This window comes from Phyllostomus hastatus, unplaced genomic scaffold (assembly GCF_019186645.2).
Source record: "Phyllostomus hastatus isolate PE091 unplaced genomic scaffold, TTU_PhHast_1.1 phas_scaffold_60, whole genome shotgun sequence".
Lineage (NCBI taxonomy): Eukaryota > Metazoa > Chordata > Mammalia > Chiroptera > Phyllostomidae > Phyllostomus > Phyllostomus hastatus.
In genome coordinates this window covers 676,350-697,573 of record NW_025334038.1, presented here as the reverse complement: position 1 = coordinate 697,573, position 21,224 = coordinate 676,350, and the positions used below count along the sequence as shown (strand labels likewise).

Genomic DNA, 21,224 nt, shown 5'->3' with positions numbered 1-21,224 from the left:
GAAAAGTCATTTAAACAAATAATGAAAGAGAACTTCCCAAATATGGCAAAGGAAATAGACTTCCAGGAAGTCCAAGAAACTCAGAGAGTCCCAAAGAGGTTGGATCCAAGGAGGAACACACCAAGGCACATCAGAATTACATTAGCCAAGGTAAAAATGAAAGAGAGAATCCTAGAAGCAGGAAGAGATAAGGGGACAGTAACCTACAAAGGAGTTCCCATCAGACTGTCAGCTGATTCCTCCAAAGAGACCTTACAGGCAAGAAGGGGCTGGAAAGAAGTATTCCAAGTCATGAAAGACAAGGACCTATATCCCAGATTGCTCTATCCAGCAAAACTTTCATTTAGAATGGAAGGACAGATAAAGTGCTTCTCAGATAAGGTCAAGTTAAAGGAGTTCATCATCACCAAGCTCTTATTATATGAAATGTTAAAGGGACTTATCTAAGAAAAAGAAGATAAAAACCATGTATAGTAAAAAGACAGCAAACTCACAATTATTAACAACCACACCTAAAACAAAAACAAAAACAAACTAAGCAATCAACTAGAACAGGAACAGAACCACAGAAGTGGAGATCATATGGAGGGTTAGCAACAGGGGAGTGGGAGGAGGAGAGAGGGGGAAAAGGTACAGAGAATAAGCAGCATAGATGGTAGGTAGAAAATAGACAGGGGGAGGGTTAGAATAGTATGGGAAATGTAGAAGCTAAAGAACTTATGACACATGGACATGAACTAAAGGGGGGGAATGTGGGTGGGAGAGGGTGTGCAGTTTGGAGGGGAGTGAAGGAGGGAAATGGGACAACTGTAATAGCATAATGAATAAAATGTATTTAAAAAAATAAAATAAAAAAGAACTTGTCACAAATGAAAAACTACTTAAAATAAAATAAAAAAGTGTATTACATGGAATCAGCAGCAGATTAGAGGAAGCAGAGGGCTGAATCAGTGACCTGGAAGACAAGGCAGGAGAAAACACCCAACCAGAACAGCAATATTAAATAAACAAACTAACAAATAAATAATAAATGTAGTTTAAGTGACCTCTGGGACAACTGATGCATACCAACATTTGCATTATGGGGATGCAAGAAAAGAAGAGGAAAGACAGCAAGAGATGGAAATCCTATTTGAAGAAATAATGACCAAAAACTTTCCGTATTTGGCAAATAAAGTGTATACACACGGCCAGGAAGTGCACAGTCTCTCAAACAAGATGAACCGAAAGAGGTCCACATGAGAGGCAAGTAAAAATAGTAGGGATTTCAGAATGTGTTTGAACTTAAGCGACCATCAGCTTTAAAAACAGACTGCTAAAAACACAGCATGGTATATATGAAGCACATGGTAACCCCAAACCAAAAATCTACAGATATACAAGAAATAAAGAGAAAAACCAAACAGAAAGGAAGTACTGTATCTAAATACAGTACTACAGAAAGTCAGTAACACATAAGCGAAGAGAGTAAGATAGTAAGGCAGTAACAGAGAACTACAAAAACAATCATAAAACAATAAATTGGCAATAACTGCATCCTTAATTTTAAATGTCAGTAATTAAGCCCTGGCTGGCATAGCTCAGTGGATTGAGCTTGGCTGCGAACCAAAGCTTTGCGGGTTCGATTCCCAGTCAGGGCACATGCCTGGGTTGCAGGCCACCGCCCCCAGCAACCACACATTGATGTTCCTCTCTCTCTCTCTTTCTCTTTCCCTTCCCTTTCTAAAAATAAATAAATAAAATCTTTAAAAAAAATAAATGTCAGTAATTAATTTAAATATAAATGGACTAAATGCTCTAAATCCAGGGGCGTCAAACTCATTTTCACTGAGGGCCACATCAGCCTCACGGTTGCTATCAAAGGGTCGAATGTAATTTATGACTCTGTAAATGTAACTATTCCTTAACTAGGGGCAAGGAGCTCATTGCTACTGCTGGGTAGAAACAAGGTGTGGGGCTGGATAAAACAAGGTAGAGGGCTGGATTCGGCCCATGGGCCTTGTGTTTGCCACCTGTGCTCTAATCAAAAGACACAGGGTGTGTAAAGGGATAAGAAAACAAGACCCACACATAGATACTGCATACAAGAAACCCACTTCAGATCAAAAGACAGAGACTGTAAGTGAAGGGATGAAAAAAGATTATATCCAAAATAGACTTTCAAACAAAGGCTATAACAAGAGACAAAGAAGGACATCATAATCATAAGGAAATTAATCCAACAACAGGATATGACTCTTTTAAATATTTATATACCCAATGTAGGAGCACCTAAATATGTAAAGCAAACACTGATAGACATAAAGGGAGAGATCTACAGTAATATACTTATAGCCAGGGACTTTAAGACCCCACTGGCTTCAATGGATAGGTCATCCAGAGGGAAAATCAACAAGGAAACAGTGGCCTTAAATGACAGGTTCAACTGGATCATCTTATAATTGTTATTTTTAGGACATTTCACCCAAAAGCAGCAGAATATACATTTTTTTCAAGTGCACATGGGACATTTCCTAACATAGCTGATATGTTAGGCCATAAAACAGGTCTCAATAAAATCTCAAGTAAACAATCTATATACCTGAAACTAGACAAATTTTCTTACACTATATAAAAGAATAAACTGGAAATGATTTAAAGACTTAAATGTAAGACTCAAAACTATAAAACTCAAGGCACTATACTCTTGACACTCTTCTTCGTTACGTTTTTTTGGATATATCTCTTTGGGCAAGAGTGAGAAAACAAAAAATAAACAAATGGGACTACAGCAAACTTAAAAGTTTCTGTACAGAGAAGGAACCACAAACAAAACAAAAGACAACCTACTGGATAGATGAAGCTATTCGCCAATGACATGCCAGACAAGGGATTAATATTCATAATATGTAAGAAACAGCCTTGGCTGGTGTGGCTCAGTGGACTGAGCTCCAGCCTGCAAACCAAAGGGTCGCCGGTTTGATTCCCAGTCAGGGCACACGCCTGGGTTGCAGGCCAGGTGGGGGATGAGTGAGGGGGACAGTTGGGGAAATGAGTAAAAAAGACAAAGGGATTAAAATATACAAATTGCCAGTTACAGAAACAGTCATGGGATGTAAAGTAAATCATAGAGAATATAGTCAATAATATTGTAATAACTATGTATAGTATCAGGTGGGTACTAGACTTAGTGGGGTGATCATTTTGTAAGTTATATGTGTCTAATCACTATATTGTACAACTAAAACTAATATTGCATGTCAAGTGTAATTTTTAAAAAGTTTTAAAATAAAGATTATCATGTGATACCTATAAAAATACTATTATAGGATGAGAGGAAAAGACTTATTTATATTTTTCTTTTCATTCTAGTCATCTATTTTAATGCACACCAGTTTAGATATTTCAACTAACATGTAAAAAGATATTTCAAAAGCCATAAAAAACTTTATAAAAGATTATGGCTTAGAATAAAAGGTACTGACAGCTCACAAATTGTCATGCTGCTGTGTGCTCATTATTGCTAAGATGAGACAGAATCATGGTGGAATATCCCTGAACCAATTTCAGAGAAGTAGGTAGCACCATGCCTCATCTACTTAATTAATGAGTATTGCTCTACTGGGACAACCAGCCACCGTATAACCAAGTAGCACAACAACTATAAACCACCAGGCGTCGCCTGTCAGATAGCTCAGAAAAAAGTCAATGAGCCAAAGGTAGCTAATAATAATGACTAAACTGAGACCTCCAAACTCACTGTACAACAGCCTTCTGATGGAAAGAAATTTCCTTCTTTATCCTCACATTCTGGTTCTGAATCAGCAATCTAGAGATGACAGGTAACAGAAATTTCATCAATGTCCAAAACCATCTAATCCTTTATACTATGAATCCTATGAATCTTATACTTATGATTTAAAATCTTAGTGCTTTTATCACTATTTTAGAGAAAAATCTTCATAATTATATCTTTGGTTATCTATTTGGCCCTTAAACTCAATGTTTCTTGGATCTTATTAATATTGTTAATGTTAATCTTGCTGTGAGGGTCAGGGTCACAACAGGAATCTTAAGATATGCTTCAAGACTGATTTGAGGAGAAACCCTGTCCAAAAAAAGGGGAGAACTGCTACATCCTTTCTCCTATGCCTCCTGTGAGCATCTCAAAAGGCAGAAGTCATATGTCGCTTTCTGGATCCCTCACCTGGAACAGGTACTCAATAAAGGCTGAAAGACTGGATAGACAGACGTTTGACACTTAAAGGACAATTCCTATGAGGAAGAAAGGCTAGGAAAAGAAGGGATATCACAGAAACAGGCTGGACTTTCTGGCCATCACAGGTTTCACTCTTCCAGAAAAATTTACAACAGATCATTTTTACTAGGAAAACTAAAGTATAAGATAGTTAAATCCTGCATATCAAGCAGCTAAGATTTGCTAATGGTGACTAGGTTTTCTCAATTTTTACAATTTAGTTTCTGTCCTTTATCCACCCTTTAACTTTCCTAATATCATCCATTTTCTTTCTCTAAAAGCATCTAACAGCCTCTAAAGGCTTTTTCCCAAACAATGCTAATTAGTTAAAATCTAGACTCCAAGTAAACTTTTGTAAAAGGTCCATCTCTCAGCACCACTCATGGAAAGAGCCCTGTCCCGTTACTCATGGGTATTCTCCTTTAGCAGGGATGCCCTTGTCAGAAAGGCAGTCCTAAGGTTCAGTGTCCCTCCTGGACCCCCAGGAGGTGGAAGCAATAGCTAAGTCTTAGGGCCAGCAAAACTCTATTTGGAGAAATAACTTAACCTGGTTCTCTAATAAGTCTGTTTCATAGATGCTTTCATTTTTCTATCTTGTCTTACATAGAAAAATTCTACCCAGGATGTTGAAAAAAAAATTATATACCTGATTATTTTCTTTACTACTGTAATTTTTTTTAAAAAGGCACTATATTATAATACAATGTTGCATTCCAGCACATAGCCTACTGTTTGGCTAATAGGAGCTACCCAAAGATATTTGCTGAAAGACAACAACTGATTCTCTCCATGGTGACTCTTACTTGAAATGCAATTTATAACTTAAAGTTTCACGGACATTTGAAGTTCCCAAGAATTCCATTTTTTAAAAATGTAACATAAACTACTGCTGAAATTAGTGTTAAATCTGTGAGGTTTTACGTGCACAATAGGAAATTATCTCTCATTCTTCCATAGTATATTATTGAGCTCACACAGACATGCAGAGAGGAATGTAAATAATGTACTGTTTCCAGAATTACCTTACTATGTGGGTCAGCAAACATTCGTGTGAAGATTTCACACAATCTTTTCAATTCTACTCGACTAAAAAAAAAAAGGAAATAAATGTACTTTAATAAGTCAACACTGAAATTAATTACAGCTTTGCTTTTAAAAATCCTTTTTATTTCAATCAACTACATAAGCTTTATATAATTTTTATATAACAAGGTTTTTTCACACAAAGAACTTTCTATTATTTAACTAACACTTAAATTAAACAGGAATATAAAATTGTAATAGTTTTGGCTCTTACTTAAAATGAGGAAAGTAAATCTTAGAGAGTGCCTAAGTTCATGTATGTGGAAGTGGCAATGCCATGAGATAAATAAGGAAAAGCATGTATTTAGAAGTCAGACAGACTTTAAATTTAATCTCAGTTCTGCTACAGAGAAAGTATTCTGATGTTTTTATATCCATTATCAGTCACATATAAGAGCTACCTGGCTGCTGTCAGGATAAAGAAGATAACACATCCTACCTACAACTGTGCCTCAGAAAAACACACTCATTTCACTTTAGGGCTCCTTTGCCTTTTCTTATTCTTAACTGTACTAGTGAGTCTCACTTTCACTTCAAGGCTTGATTAGAAGTGCCACCTCTCCCTAAATCATGCCTGCGTAATTCTCCCTCATACGCGCAATGCAATCTAGATTAGACCAATAGATTTCTACAGTTTATTCAAAGGGTACTTGGTAAACCCTAGGATTCAAAAAACTGGGACCACCAGAATGAAACTGATTCTCAAGATTTTGATCATGAAGAAATAATCACGAACAAATCATATTCATTTTGATTTTAGATAGATCACTACAAATCAGAAGCTACCTACATTTCACAAACCTTCTCAAGACATCTTCAATGAACGGAATGGGATTGAGCTGGGGAGGTGGAATCAAGAAGTAGGAATCAGTAGCGTAGAGTGAGACTGACTTGGTAACCACACTGCATAGTGATCATCTGTCAGTGCCCACTTAGCTTTATAGAACCCATTTAGAACAGGGGTCCCCAACCTCTGGGCCACAGACTGAGCCTGTTAGGAACCAGGCAGCACTGCAGGAGGTGGGCTTGAATGTAATTCCCTTGAATCACCCTAAAACACACACCACCCCCCACCCCCACACCAATTCCCAGGGACTGTGGGAAAACTGTCTTCCAAGAAACCAGAACCTGGCGCCAAAAAGGCTAGGGACTGCTGATCTGGAACTTAGCGGTGTCATAACTTATCTTTAAAAATTATCTGAAGAATATAATATACTGTGAGTCATGGATTTTAGCTGCCCACTTTATAACATTTTAACATCTCTGTAATTGTGAGTTATCTTATAATCAATGATATATTAGTAATGTCAAGTTTAATAAGCAACATTTCTTCTTAGGGGGATATAAAATAATGGTGTCAATGGTGCCTTAGATTTGATGAAATATGGTATAAAAACATACTTTCTGGTATGTATGTAATACAAGTTCATGTTAGAAAATTTATGAAATACAGAAGTATACAGAAAAAAATGCAAAAATAATCAATACTAGGGGTAAATACTGTTTTTATTAGTACTCCATTTTAGTATCTCTTAACCATGCATATTTAAGCTACACATGTATATGTGTAAAAATTTTAGATTAAGCCTGCTATCGTCTTATCCACACCCTAAGGTGAAATGAGCTGTACCGACCTGCAGTTTCATTTTCTTTTCCCATCAACTAAGAGTGACAGCTTCCAGAGTTTTATTTTTCACCTAAATTGCAACCTATGCCAAGATTTCTCAAATAATAGCCACTAGACAAATGTGAACTGTAAGAAAACCAAATGCTGTTATAAATCTAATAGATTACAGAGTATTTGCCAGCTATTTCAAAGTCTTCGGAAGGCAAAGACTAGGTCTTAGTCATTTTAGCACCTTGAGTGCTGAAACTCTGTAAGGACTCCATAAACAGCAGGGAATCCACTCACCCTGCCCCTCTCCCCCAACCCCTGCCACAAGTGTAGTATGGGTCTCAAACTTAGCTCACAACCTCGGTCTTTATCCTTACCTCAGTGTCCTTTGGCTCTTCAGTAAGTTCTGCAGGCCTAGAAGCCCTTCTTTCCTTTCTGACCAGTTTGAACTAGCACAGTGGTTGAGAACTTCTGCTACATCCTCAGTCTGCCGTAGATAATGGGGAATGCCACCGTTCCTGGAACCATATGAGCGCTCAGAGCAAACACTTGAGGCATCACTATTGGCATCATCATCAGAATACATCCCATACGGTTCATATCTCCTCCTCACAGGCTTCTTCTGCCAGATCCAACAAGTGATGGGGGTGATTGAGGAAGAAATGGAAAGATGAAATGACCATGAGTCATACCAAACAAAACCAACAAAAACAGAGAGTTAAATGTAAAAAGACACACATACAATACGCAGATGCACATCTGCCCTGTGTTTACAGATTAGGGAATAAAAACATAAATGCAGACTTCCAGTAGATACAATAAGTAATAAGCAGAGCAACTTGTAGCATAGAGAAAAGAATATGGTCTCTAGCACACTGTGTAGACTTCAGTAAGACAGACTTGGGTTGTAATCCTGCCACCACTGACGGGCTGTGTCACTTCAGAAAACTTCCTGACTTTTCTACTTTGTTTCCCCATCTCTGAGATAACTGTTACACCCTGCATAGGCTGGTTGTGAAGGTTAAATGGAATTACACGTTAAATAACCTGGCTCAGCAGCTGACACAGTGCAAGTGTGTGCATCCACACACCCTTCTCATGCAAAAGTAATATATCTTGAGCATGTTCTATGGGTAAATTTATCTGAATGTTCACACTTCTGAAAGTCTGAAACTGAAAATGTCAGCAGAGTATTTATCTTATGTATAAGGATTCCTAAATTATCTTAGCCACTTTTATTAAGGACTTAAAGTTTTACAACACAAATAGGCTTCCTGTAGACTACAATTTCTCTTACCCTGAATATAAGTTAAACCCATAAATAATATAGCTTAAGCCATAGCTATTTGTTATTGGCTGAAGCTGTAGAAATATAATTTTCTAATTAATGTGGCTTTTACTTACATCCCAAATTTCTCAGAACAGTTCTACCTTATACCTACTGTCTCAGCAGGGTTATTAATAGCACCCCCTTTTCATTCTCCAAAGTATGATCACTTTACTTATACATAAACTAGGTTCCTAAAATAAGAAAAATGTTGAATATATATCCAGTCATGAAATAACAACATGAGAATAGACACAAATGGGGTTAATAAATAAAATGAAAGACTATTGGGAGAAGGCACAGAGCTTAATATTCAAAATAAATACTAAAACAAATGAGAGGTACCTGACTCCATCACTAATAAAAGCTCCACCAGATTCAACAATATCATAATTCAGACCAGAATTTTTATAATTGTACTACAGTTTTTGTTGTTTTCACTAGCTCCTAAAGAAATACTTGCAACAGAAAAAATAAAGTTATAAAACAAAAGTTAAAGCACTGGTACCTTGCTCCTGGAGTCTCCTAACAGCTGTAGGCAGGGAAATATTGAAGGATGGGGAAAAAGCATAGAGAATTATGTCAGAAGCATATGAGGGGATTGTTCTTGCAACAAAAGTGTATAGCAAAACATATTGTAGCAAACCAAAAATACATGGTTAGCAAGCGATTCATTATCAAGTGAATAATAACAAAGAATGTTTTCACAATGGCATTTCCTCACCCTTCTATACTTATAAGAACTTCCAGTTCTTGCTATAATTCTATGCTAAAACTCTCCCCATAACCACTGAGGGACAGCTCTAAAATTACCATTAATTCTGTGGTTTTTCACTACAATACATTCTGTCTCAGAATTGTGTACCAGTTTGCGCTTCCTCTTCTGCAACCAGAGAAACCAAACAATTTAAACAAAAAATAATAAGGGGAACACGAGTGTAAGTGGAGCTAGAGCTCAGAGAAAAAGCCAAGTCAAGTAAAGCCAAGGCTCAGACTCTTAAGACCTACTGTGCCTCCTAGAACTTTGTACACAGTCCCTCATGTCGTTCTTTATAGAACTTCCTCTCCCTGACCCCAGTCTTAACCAGAAGTCCCATTTAACTAAGGATTAGCCCATCCATCATTTCCCACCCCTCTGACTTCCACTTCCTGGAGTCTCTGAATAAATAAGAGACAGAATCTAAACCTGCAACTTAGAAGGAAAAAGAGCTTCACAGAATTCTGTTCCAGCTTATGACTCTGAAGTTAAAGCCATGGCTAGAGCAATTATCCTCAACTCCTGTATCTGCCAGAACAAAGGCCCTCCTACATGTAAGGCTAATGAACAGAGCTGTCCAGGCAGCCCTTGCTTATAGGGCTTCCCCACATCATGAGAGCAGAAACTGCTTGCTCACAGCCGCTTGTCAAAGAATCTGACTGAGCGAGAACAAACAAGGGAGAGACAGGAAAAAGCAAAAGTCAGAATCACTGTAGCCACAGATGTGAATTTTGATCACACAACACATGGCCAAATTTCAAACTTCAGGGTCTGAAAGTAGGCTATTTCCTCAGAAGAGAAGAAATCTTCAAACAGCACAAGCACAGCCAGATAGTGGTTGTAAAGAATACCAAGTTTAAATGAGCGGACAAATCAAAATATGCAAGAGGCTGTGCTTCTCTATAAGCTGAAATATATCTTTAAAATGCAATTTGACCACAAGCAGATTCAACTAACGAATTCTTTGGTATAACAATAAAGTAAGGACCTCTAATCACTTTATATTGTTTTTTTAGATATTACATTATAATGATGCAAAATCATTCCACCAGTGCTTCATATCCTCAAGGAGTTAATCTTAAATTTGGGAAAACTTTCCTTAAATAATGACTTACGAACTCAATAAAAAATAAAACATATGGAACGACTAGTGAGGTAATGGAATAAATGCAGATTTTCAAACCACAAAGTCTAATATCTATTCTAATGATTTGTTTAGGTTATGCCATCAAAGCTTATAAAGCAACAGAAGAAACAGAATGAGAAAAAGATGATGCTGGAAAAAAAAAGGAAAAGAAGAGACACTCAACGGCAACAGATAAACCTAATGTCATCAAAACTTCCTTGATACTGAGCAGTACTGAAGAAATACATGATGCTAATAATTTTTGTAAGGCCAATTTTCACTTATGTGCAGAGGTAAAAGTTTAAGAAAAAACGGAAATATAAATTTACCCTATATTTACACAATTTTAAAGGGTATCAAAGATGATTCAGTAACCTGATTTGGAGGCAATTTTCTGTTAAGACAGAAAACAATGAGGATAAGTAACTCAAAGAGACTCTACACACACTGTGACTCTTACCAAAGCATCAGCAACAGCAGCTTCCAGGTCTGTACTTGTGCTTAAAACACGCATGGCATTCACAGAACCAGGTATTCTTCCTGCCTGGCCAAACCCAAACCGGTCTATTTAAAAAACAAAAGCAAAATCTATGTCACTTCAATTCACATTTTCTCGATCCTTTGCAAAGGTTCCCATCTCTTCCCACCTACAAACAGAGGCATTGAAAAATTTCTAGCCAATTTTAACTACATTTGACTTATAGTTTTAACTACCTGTGTTTACCAGTGGCAAAGAATAGGTTGTTCACACTTAATACCATTGTGCTATGAAACATCCTGACAATTGAAATGATTCTTTAACGACACTTTACCTTTGAAAAGTGTTGAGACATGGGAGAGAGAGTAACTTATAGAAAGGAGTTGAGGTAGAAGTTGAGTCTTTTAATCTATTTAGCACTCCCTCTAGAGCAGTGACTTTCAACCAGTATGCTGCAAGAGGCACACTGGTGTGCTGCAAGAATTTTTTTAAAATGTGTAATACCTGACTATTTAGTCAAGAGCACTGACCTCCTTTTCCCTTTGACTGTCAAATTAAAACAACAACAACAACAACAACAACAACAACAACAAACCACCAACATGACAATAGCCATTTGGTGTGAATGAATCAAAATTATACCTATTTTTTCTTGTCAGATCTGCAAAAAATATATATTTTGGTGGGCTGCACAATTTTAGTAATTAGTTTATGTGTGCCATGAGATAAAAAGGTTTGAAATCACTGCCCTAAAGGAAACTGGTCCTAAGGTCTGGTGAAACTAATTAGAAAGCCTAGAGGTTTAACAAATGAGTTCTAATGCAATATGCAATAAAGTTAAATTTTGAAACAAATGTATTAAATTGATTTCTGTGCAAATTTTCATTAGTGTCACTCCTGATTAACTATTATTAAGTTCAATTAATTTTAGGCATATGTTCATCTTAATTCCTGTGTTACCAAAGGTCATTTAAAAATCAATTTATTAAAATTCTTTAATAATCACCACAAAAGCTAGCATCTTAACTACAAAATATTAATAATTCAGATGATATTGTATACATTTTTCCTAAGTCCCTCAAGAATTTTTAAGTGATATAGTCTTTACACATGTAGAAAAAATGAATAGAATCCAAAGGATTTAAAACAAACTTTACAGTTCAAACAACTATTCTAAGATTGCTAATAATCATGGACAATGAAAAACTAACTTTTAAAAGTCCCTTTAAATCAGTTGACTAGCCTTCCTTAAGAAGTACTGAGACTTGAACTATAATAGGAGAAAGTCAGTGTAAATTATACTTCACAAGTACAATTTACACTTCACAAGTATAATTTACAAGTTTAATACTATCTCTGGTAAAAGTTTCTTATTTAAAATGCTAAGATATAAAAACATTTGGAAAAGTGTTAAGGTAAAATATGCTTTTTATTAACAAGTTAGACATTGGACAAGGAAAATGTCTGTTATTAGCCAAATGAAGCATTTAGAATAAAAGGAAAACTAGTATTTGTTTTACATGAATTAGTTTTTCCTATAAAATGATATATATAAGATTTTAGATGTGTAACAAAATATCACCTACAAAACTGGTGAATTTCAAAACTGAAGTGTTATTTAGCTTTCTTAAAAGTCAGTTTCAAAACATTACATCTTCCATTGCCACAGAAAGGAAAATAATGCAAACACTGCTAAAGAAAGTTATACAGTCATGAATTTTTATAAAGAAATAAAAATTTTATGTTATACTATCCCCTTTTTTAATGTACTTGCCGATCACATTGTATGTCATCTTAGCCATTTAAGGCAATTTAATGTGCCATATAAACTAAAGAGAAACCACAGAACAGTTGTATCTATATGTCTATATAAATTATCAGTTGAAATATGAAAAGTATAAATTTGAGACCGTGAACATTGTTTCATAAATGATCTTTGTTCATCTTTTCTTTCCATTAAAAAAGGGTAGATAATAAGGGTCTTATGAGTAACAGAATGAAAGTAATTCAGTTAAAAATCATTTAAAAATTACCCAGCATGAACTTAAAAGTCTGTAAAAATTAAAAAAAAAAATAGATCTCATGCCAGCGACTCTTGCTCTAGGGATAATACTAATTTTTCCAGATACAAAATTAAAACTCTAAAAACAATGCAATCATTCTGTGCTTCCCAGATGTATATAGCTTTTTCATAAACTGATTGCATGCAGATCATTCTATATATATCATAAATAATCTGAATTCCAAATCTTAAGGGGAAATGTTTGTCTGGGTCTAAGCAAAATTATGTCTTTTATTTTAACCACAGCAAAATCTGTTCTACATTCTCACTGCTCAGATACTATTGTGAAGCTCCATTTTCCAAGAGATGGATGCATATTACTGTACCCTTAGTCTGGCCCATAACCTTCAGGGAAATGCGCTAATCAAAGCACATACTTAAAAAATGCATAGCTGGCTTCATTTAGAGGAAGAATGGAGGAAATCTCTAACTCAGTGAATTGGTCACAGTTTTCACCTGTGATTTAATAGACTGTGCTTTACTCAATACTGTAGTCATTAGGGATTGTTAGCATAACAAAATGATGCCAGTTAAATCTGGCAAAACTTATATATCATTGTATGCTTACTTTTGGCCCAATGGCTGACCAGTGATATTCTAGTATTGCCAAAGCAGGGCTGAGATGGAAAGCTTGGGTTCCAAAGGCTGCAAAAGCTACCACTAGCCTGACTATAATATCTGAATCATATTCGACAATCCATTTATTGTTATATATTTAAAATTATATTTGATATAATTTGATAACTAAATAGTACCTCCAAATAATTATAATCTGACACTAATAACTAACATTAATAATCACCACTTTATTTAGAGCAAAGACTTTGGAGGTGAAAGATACTGTTGGATGATATTCTTACTCTGTTCCCTATAAGGGTCCTTCTGATACCTAGAGTTTGGGTTGTTTTCCTGGGGAAGGGAGCAAAAGGAAGGTAAGCTGCTTTCCCATCTTGTTTTTTTTTTTGCTATTAACATAAATACAAACACTGGAGAAATAATGTCAAACAGGCTATAAGGCATCTACAGCCTATGAACAGAATCATAAACATTCAACAACTTAAAAAAATAAAAGCATGTTGAGGAGAAAATGAGATGCATACATGCCGAGTGCTAGCCAACACTGATGAAAACGAATGTTAAAATGAGTATGAAACTAGAACATAATGAGGAAGCCAAGTCATGCAGTTAGCACTTGTTCACCTGACTGCCCAACAGATTCAGCAGTGGAGAGAGCACTAGTGGACCTGGAATGACGTCGAGAGGCTGCAGGTAAAAGGAATGGCAACACCCATAGAATTAACAAAGAAGTACCCAAGACAGAAAATGCCACAGTCCAAAGGAAATTCAGGGACTGCTACTAACAGGCCATGTTTCCTCATGAAAAGAAATGGTGCTAGATATGAATGGATAGCGAGTGCCAATCCTCAAATTCCATGGCAGCCTGCTGGCTCTCACACAGCTATTAAACACACAGGCACAAAGTTACTCTTTCAAGTGGTCCTTATGCATCAACTAATTCAGACTCCAGTTGGTATTCACACCATGAAGCCTCTATCAGCCATTATGAAAATACGCAACATAAGAACATCAGGAGCCACAGAGTACCATCGAAATCCTGGAGTAGAACAGCAGTAGAAATGGATTAACTCAGCCCACAAGATGTCTCCATCAGTATGTGATGCATATGCAACCATGCACCAAAAACAAAAGCATAGAAGTTCATAATGTTATTTTGTACAAAAACAGAATGACATTGCAAGAAGAGGGCTTAGCAACTGGAATTCCACTTTCCTTAGTCAAAATATTTGTTGCTCTGTTGCATAAATATCCTAATTAATGAATTTACTTAAATTTAAAAAAAATTATTGATATCAGAGGTAGGGAGGAAGGAGGTGAGAGGGGGAGAGAGAGGGAGGGACAGAGGGAGGGAGGAGGGAGAAAGAGAGGAAGAGAGACAGACAGACAGACATCGATTTTTGTTTTCCACTTATTTATGCTTTCACTGGTTGATTCTTATATCTGCCCTGACTGGGGATTGAACCAGTAACGTTGGTGTATCAGGACAATGTTCTAACCAACTGAGCCACCCGGCCAGGGCAGAATTTACTTTTTAATTATTGAAAATGTAGTATCCAGTTTAATGGCCTTCCTTGGAGAGGCATTTGCAGTACTATGATTATGAACACTGGCTCTGCAATACAACTGGGGGCAAATTCTGGTTTGATCACAAGCCGTAAGACCTCAAGCAAAGTAATTCTGTGTCTCAGTTTCCTCTCTCGTAAAATGGTGCTAATAATGGTACCTACCTCTAGGGTGTTAAGAGAATTAAACGAGATCATACATAAAGCAAAAACATAATGCCAGGCACAGAATAAACAGTGGTCAACAGTCATAGTAGTGACGCTGGTGGTGGTAGTAACAGGTAAGAGTAAATTCCAACTTACATTTAAACACTAAATATTGCTTTATTAGCAAGTACTCATAATAAGCATACTAACTCATCAATCTGAGGAAATATATGCTAAAACTGTCCTCATGTGGAGGGAATGTTTAGAAATAATTATGTAATATAGACTTGATTCAAAACATAAGTTTATTGACCAGAGTGCCACATAATATATGGCTTTTCTTTACCTACAAGAAGATAATATGCTTTTATTCATTAATCTGAAAAGAACATGATGACTGCACCATAGAAAATTCACAGGTTTAACAACGTATAATAAGCACTGGTACTTTTCACACATGCTGCTACATTATAGTATCCTGAATACATTAACATTCACACAGTCATAAAATATCAAAACCTCTTCAATATAATTTTATATATTTATGATATATCACTTTATGGAATGCACATATTTGTGGTATATGTGGTATTAAATAGCAAAGTCTACTTGGTCAATAAGGACAGATTGTTACCTGCCTGCAAAAAGAAAAGAAAATTTAAAAATTCTTAATTCTTCAAGAGCACAAAAATAAATCAGCAATCTCTAAAACAGGTATTATAAAATAATCACTTTTCTCAAATAAGGAAGTTGACAAAGTATTTTGCAAGACTGAAACAAAATAGTCATTTTATTATCCAAGCACATCAGTATCGCTAGATGATTTAAACCAAAAACAGCTTTTAAGGAATACCTGATTTAAAGGTTTATTATAAAGTTTCCTTTGGTTCTATTTCAACCAAATATTCTACAGTACATCTGTCTGTCATGTAATGAGTCCTTTGTCACATTCTCAGTAAATACCCAACAATGAAATTGAAGGTGAACCCATTTACATCAAAGCCTTATTTACAAGTGCTAGGGCCCTGAATTTCACTTAAAACTTGTCACTGTAACCATAAAAATATATATTCACGCTACTAAAATGGCCCAAAACAATGCTGTGATAAAAACACTTAAAGCCAATATACACTCACTGAAACATAATTACTTTCACCCCTGCCCCCTTTTTTTTAAAGTGAAGGTTGCTCATAGGAACTGATACAAAGGGGCCCTAACACACACAGTCACTACTTTATAAAGGGGGTGGGAAGTGATTATTCAAATGAATTAGGAAAAAAGAGAAAGTTTCACATTCTTTGAAGGGCGTAGTGCATTCCCCTGGAAACAACAACCTTCTGGGACTTATCTATGAATTCCCAGGCCCTAACCCCAAGCTTGGAAATCACAATTTCACTGAGCACTATTTGCCTAGGCCTGGAGAGGCCTCCTAAAAAGCACTTAATACATTTCAGAGGAACGAATGAAGGACATTAAACTATCAAAACTGTTTTCAAATGAGGCAGAGGGATAATACCTGTCCGGGAGGGACAAGGGATTATGGCTACCGACTGCTCAGATGCCAGGTGCCAGGTACAAGGAGAACAAAAGTTCCACAAATACATTTAACTTACGGAGGGAGAAAAAAGGCATGTTATCAAAATTCAGTGGAAAAGATGTTACTATTGCCCTGACCACAACAAAACACAGGTGCTGATGCTGGAGTTCATTAGGAAGGGGAATTAGCTGCATCCACATCTTCTGCCTTGGTGGAAGCAATTATGCATTTCAGCATTCTGGGTTGTCACCAAGACACAGAGCAGAACCACTTCACCGAAGAAAGTGAGTAAAAGACTAGATCACTCAACTCCTCTGGGTTCAAATGGGACCTCAAAAGTGCAGCACAGGTTGGCTGGTTCACAAACCACAAACTGAATTACAAAGGCTGCTGCTTCTATGGACAGTAACATCCCAGGACATGTATAAACAAAGACTGAATTGCCTCTAAGAGACAAAGTGGCCAATAAACAGACTCATTGTTCACTTACATAACAGGTTTTCTGGAAGGTCAAATAGTGAGCAGTATGCATAGAAATAGAGCCTTAATTTAAAAGGAAAAATCACCAGTTTGTTCAGAAAACAAAAAACAAAAAACAAACCATCACTGCCACCCTTGTTTGTTGAGAATTCTGATCTAATGCTTCAGATTGCTGTGAAAGAGCTATAAACTGTGTACCAGGTAAACTGCCCAACTTAGGTTCCTGTACTAATCAGGCAGAATTCCATACGAAGGCATCTTCTCACTAAGTCAAGTGAGTCATCCAGCAGGGCTTTTTCATCTGTTACCTGCTCTTCCTCAGAACTTCAGAAAAGAAAATGTGTCATAAAGAAGTGTATCTCGACTTTGATTATTGATACTGATTGGAAAAAAGGATACTGGGAAGAAGTAAATGACATCAGTAGGCAATAGAAACAATTACTAAGACCTTATGGTTTAGACATTTTTCTACTTTAAAGACCAGTTATATGACAAATTACAGACTGCTGCCTTCTACAGTTCCATACAACTTCAGGACTAGGCCTAATTATTGTAAAATGATTTTTACCTGCTATGCTTACTTATCAAGAGGAAAATATACAGTTACACAGAATTTTATCTGCCAAAGACCTATGACCATTACTGAAGATACAAAATATTTTTAAAATATTTAATTTATTTATTTTTAGAGAGGGAGGGAGGGAGAAAGAAAAGGAAAGAAACATAAATGTATGGTTGCCTCTTGCACGCCCCCTACTGGGGATCTGGGCCTAAATCCAGGCATGTGCCCCGACAGAATCAAACTTGAGACCCTTTGGTTGGCAGGCCAGCACCCAATCCACTGAGCTACACCAGCCAGGGCACAAAATACTTCTTTTATGTAAAACTATGTGTCGACAGATGTCTTTGGGGATTCATAGTTTGCACTATGTAAAAAAGTAGTTTGTCTGTATTAGAGAAAGGCTGAACTATTAAAGCTAAATGAAAAAGGTAAATAGAATATTCTATAATGGACACATGTTTCTCTTTTTGTCTTGTTTCCCTAAATCCTAGAAACTATTAAAATACAAATTCTGGATATAAGAAAAGCTGAAGGAGTGGCGGGGAATGAGCAGCCCCAAATGGCACCTGGCTGGTGATCTGAGGTAGAGTACTTATACCACCTTATGGCAACCAAATATTGTGATTTTTTTTGTCCTGGGATGGTATGAGGTCACACACATTAAATAGCCTATTGAGATCAGGATGAATGAACATATCTGATTAACAATAAGCATCATGAAGTTTTGTATGGTGTTATATACCTAAGCAATTTATGAAAGAGCTATTTTTAGATTGCTTTAAAGAAAGCTTTGAAATGACTCAGTTAACATAAGCATAGCTAATTATTCAAGCTGCTTTTTAAACTAATATCATCACCCTAAAACTAAGCACATTTAATGGCCTACATAATTATCATGATTTTACTTTTCTTCCTTTGTTGAACTGAATCACATATGGCCTAAGCTCTGGTAAAATTAAACACAAATTGTAGAAATTCAATGAGTAAGGATAAACTCTGTGTTAGCTCTACCATTAAGCAGCAATAAACTTGGGCTGAGCTTGACCTTATGTTAGAAATTACCACACAGATGGGCTTGCCTGGCAGCAAGTGAGAGTAAATGACAATAGCACAGAGTGAAGTGATGCTTTTTTCCTCTGATATATAAAAACTGGAAATTGCCAAAATTCAAGCATGCAGAGGGGAACAGCAGTGGGTAACTAATGAAGAGGAAAAAAAGAAGAAAGGATCACAATGACAATAGAGGAGGGAAAGCAGGTCATTCCACCTAGCAGTGTCTGGGACAAGCGCTTGGAGCAGGGAAAGGACTCTGCTCCGAGAGCCAGTGCCTACATGTACTCACCCAGTGGAGGGAAGCCCCGAGCAGGGCTTGTATCTCGGCTGCTCTCACGGCTGGTATCGCGGCTGCACCCCTGACTCATGCTGGGTCGAGGGATACGGCTGCTCCGTGCTAGTGTGTAGCATGAGGGGTTTCAGAGAAGGTGAACAAGTTTAATGAAGACAGAAAAACTTACAAAATGTCAGTCACATTCCATTAACGTAATCATGACACTGTCCACGACTGAGCACCTATTCCTGCTATGGTCTCACTGACTGACGTGTCAACAGGAGAAGGTCTGGATAAAAACTCAGCTATGCTCAATGCCCCAGAAAGCTGTGAATTGTGGTATGAAGGAGAAATAACACAAAAATATAAGAAATGAAAAGAAAGCTTCCAAAGAGCAAACTGGCATCAGAAAATAAAAGCTCAAAAGCCTTTTAGAAATGATCACTTTTTATGGCTTTAGCAAACTTCTCCACAAGAAGATAAAAGACAAAAGCCATTTTCATGTGCAGTGGGTTCTTAAAAAAGATAATTTAATTTGGATTAAAAAACAGAATAAAGGTTCTTGGTTACCGAAATTCACGAACTTACCTAATTAAAAGAGAGCTCATGTCTCAGCCTGGCCCTCTTTAAAAAGAGAAGACATAAGGACTGGCACAGATAGAGAACCTGCATACTTTGAGTAAGTGTATATAGATGCTTCAACAATATTCATTATCTAAACCAACAGATATAAAGAGTTGGGACAACATTAATTCCTGCTTTTTCTATGGGAATCCAAAAATCTGCCTGTGGTCCCTACTCAAGCACTTTCACTCATCTTCCTTGCACTGGTCCAATGGTATGTGCACTGATAATCCCCCCACTGACATGAAAACAGCCAATTATGATTATCTATGGGTAATTCTATTATACTTACATTACAAAACACTGAAAACATGGTCACATTAATAGCCTAAGCTCTAACAGAACTTGGCTGTAAAAGCTGAGGAAAAGACTGTGTTTTTTCATTTAATTTGAGAAAACAGAAACATAGTACTGGGAAAATACTAGGAAACAACTTGGCATACTGATGCATGTATCCACCAATAAATATAACAAGTGATGGGGACAATACCTATTTCCATCTTGAGAAGATTTATTAATTCTGGACTGGGTAGGCCTTCTTCAAAAAATGTGGGAAAAAAACTTGATTCACTGATGTAAAGACAGGGCTGTTTTCCCATCAATGAGTCAATGAGCATGGCCTATTATTTTAGAGCAAAGGTGTATTTATTGTATGGCCAAACCATAACAAGAACATCTTACAAATCAGGATCATGAAACCCCCCTGATAAAGAAAAATACAAAAGCAAAAACCAACAAACTTCTGACTATGGTCTTTCTCAGGGCTAGAGTTGAGTTAGACCCTAAAGGTATGTCAGTGGTGTTCAATGGTTTAGGTTTGCACTGGCAAGCAAGGAAAGATCAAGCACAGAAATGCAATCTGAGAAACAGTCAAAACAAGAGCTGCATTTGGAATTCTTCAGTAATTCCTAAATTCTCCTTCATTTTGCCATAATGACATGGGAGCACTGAGTTTCTACTCAAAGTAGCAGTGACTATTTAATCAGCAATTTTTTATAACATTCTAAACAGCTTCTATAATGAGAGCAAAAGCAGCAGGTGCCAAATTAAACCCTTAAAAAACTAGGGAGTATCTACTGAACCCACCAATACATGAGAAAAGTCGCACAAAACTACAAAGCAAGATAGCTTATCCTTAGAGGATCAATACCACATCTACTTTATGAAATGACCTCTGCAGTGTCACGCTAACTCTCTGGTTCAGCCTCCCCTTAAGAAGGTTAGGAAAAAAAAGTCACACCACATAAGAGAGAAGATATTGTGAGATAAGGTACATATACTAAGTAGTTCTGAGTTCCCTAAAGAAAGGCATAAATAAAAATCTTATCTATTCCATTGCCTACTCCAAAACAAATAATCAAAAGTAATAAAAACAGTCCTTATAGTTTTTAACATCTATGTATGCTTAGTTGAGTATTTTCTTCTAGTTCTTGCCCAATTACTTTTGAAATTTTACCCAATTCCCATTCCCTTCCTTGAATTCATAGCATACATGCTGTAGCAATGGGAAATCTCTGTTCTCTCTGAGCTTTGTGAAGGCAGTAAAGAGTATGAAGAGGAATAAATAGATATGATCTGAAATAATACTGCATAATTCTTAATGAGGTTTAGCCTCCTAGTATTTCACCCAGAGAAAGTTCATTTGCTAAAAGATCTGACTGGCTCTTGTAACATAAGGCTAGTAGTAACCTGTGGAAAAAGAATTGTTTACAATCTTGTAA

General features: G+C 36.5%; 1 protein-coding gene across 32 annotated transcripts in view; it reads right to left on the bottom strand.

Annotated features, from left to right (window-relative positions):
* CLASP1 (cytoplasmic linker associated protein 1) overlaps window positions 1-21,224 on the bottom strand; it is a 286,688-nt gene that overhangs the window by 68,053 nt on the left and 197,411 nt on the right. For 15 of the 32 annotated variants that reach the window (XM_045826128.1, XM_045826129.1, XM_045826140.1 and 12 more), the window contains 5 exons: window positions 18,895-19,002; window positions 10,606-10,709; window positions 8,771-8,794; window positions 7,313-7,557; window positions 5,260-5,323 (listed from right to left, as the gene is read on the bottom strand). In XM_045826128.1, coding sequence (XP_045682084.1) covers window positions 5,260-5,323; window positions 7,313-7,557; window positions 8,771-8,794; window positions 10,606-10,709; window positions 18,895-19,002 — 545 coding nt within the window. The remainder of the gene's footprint in view (window positions 1-5,259; window positions 5,324-7,312; window positions 7,558-8,770; window positions 8,795-10,605; window positions 10,710-18,894; window positions 19,003-21,224) is intronic. The other 17 variants (XM_045826134.1, XM_045826130.1, XM_045826144.1 and 14 more) reach the window with 3 other exon arrangements.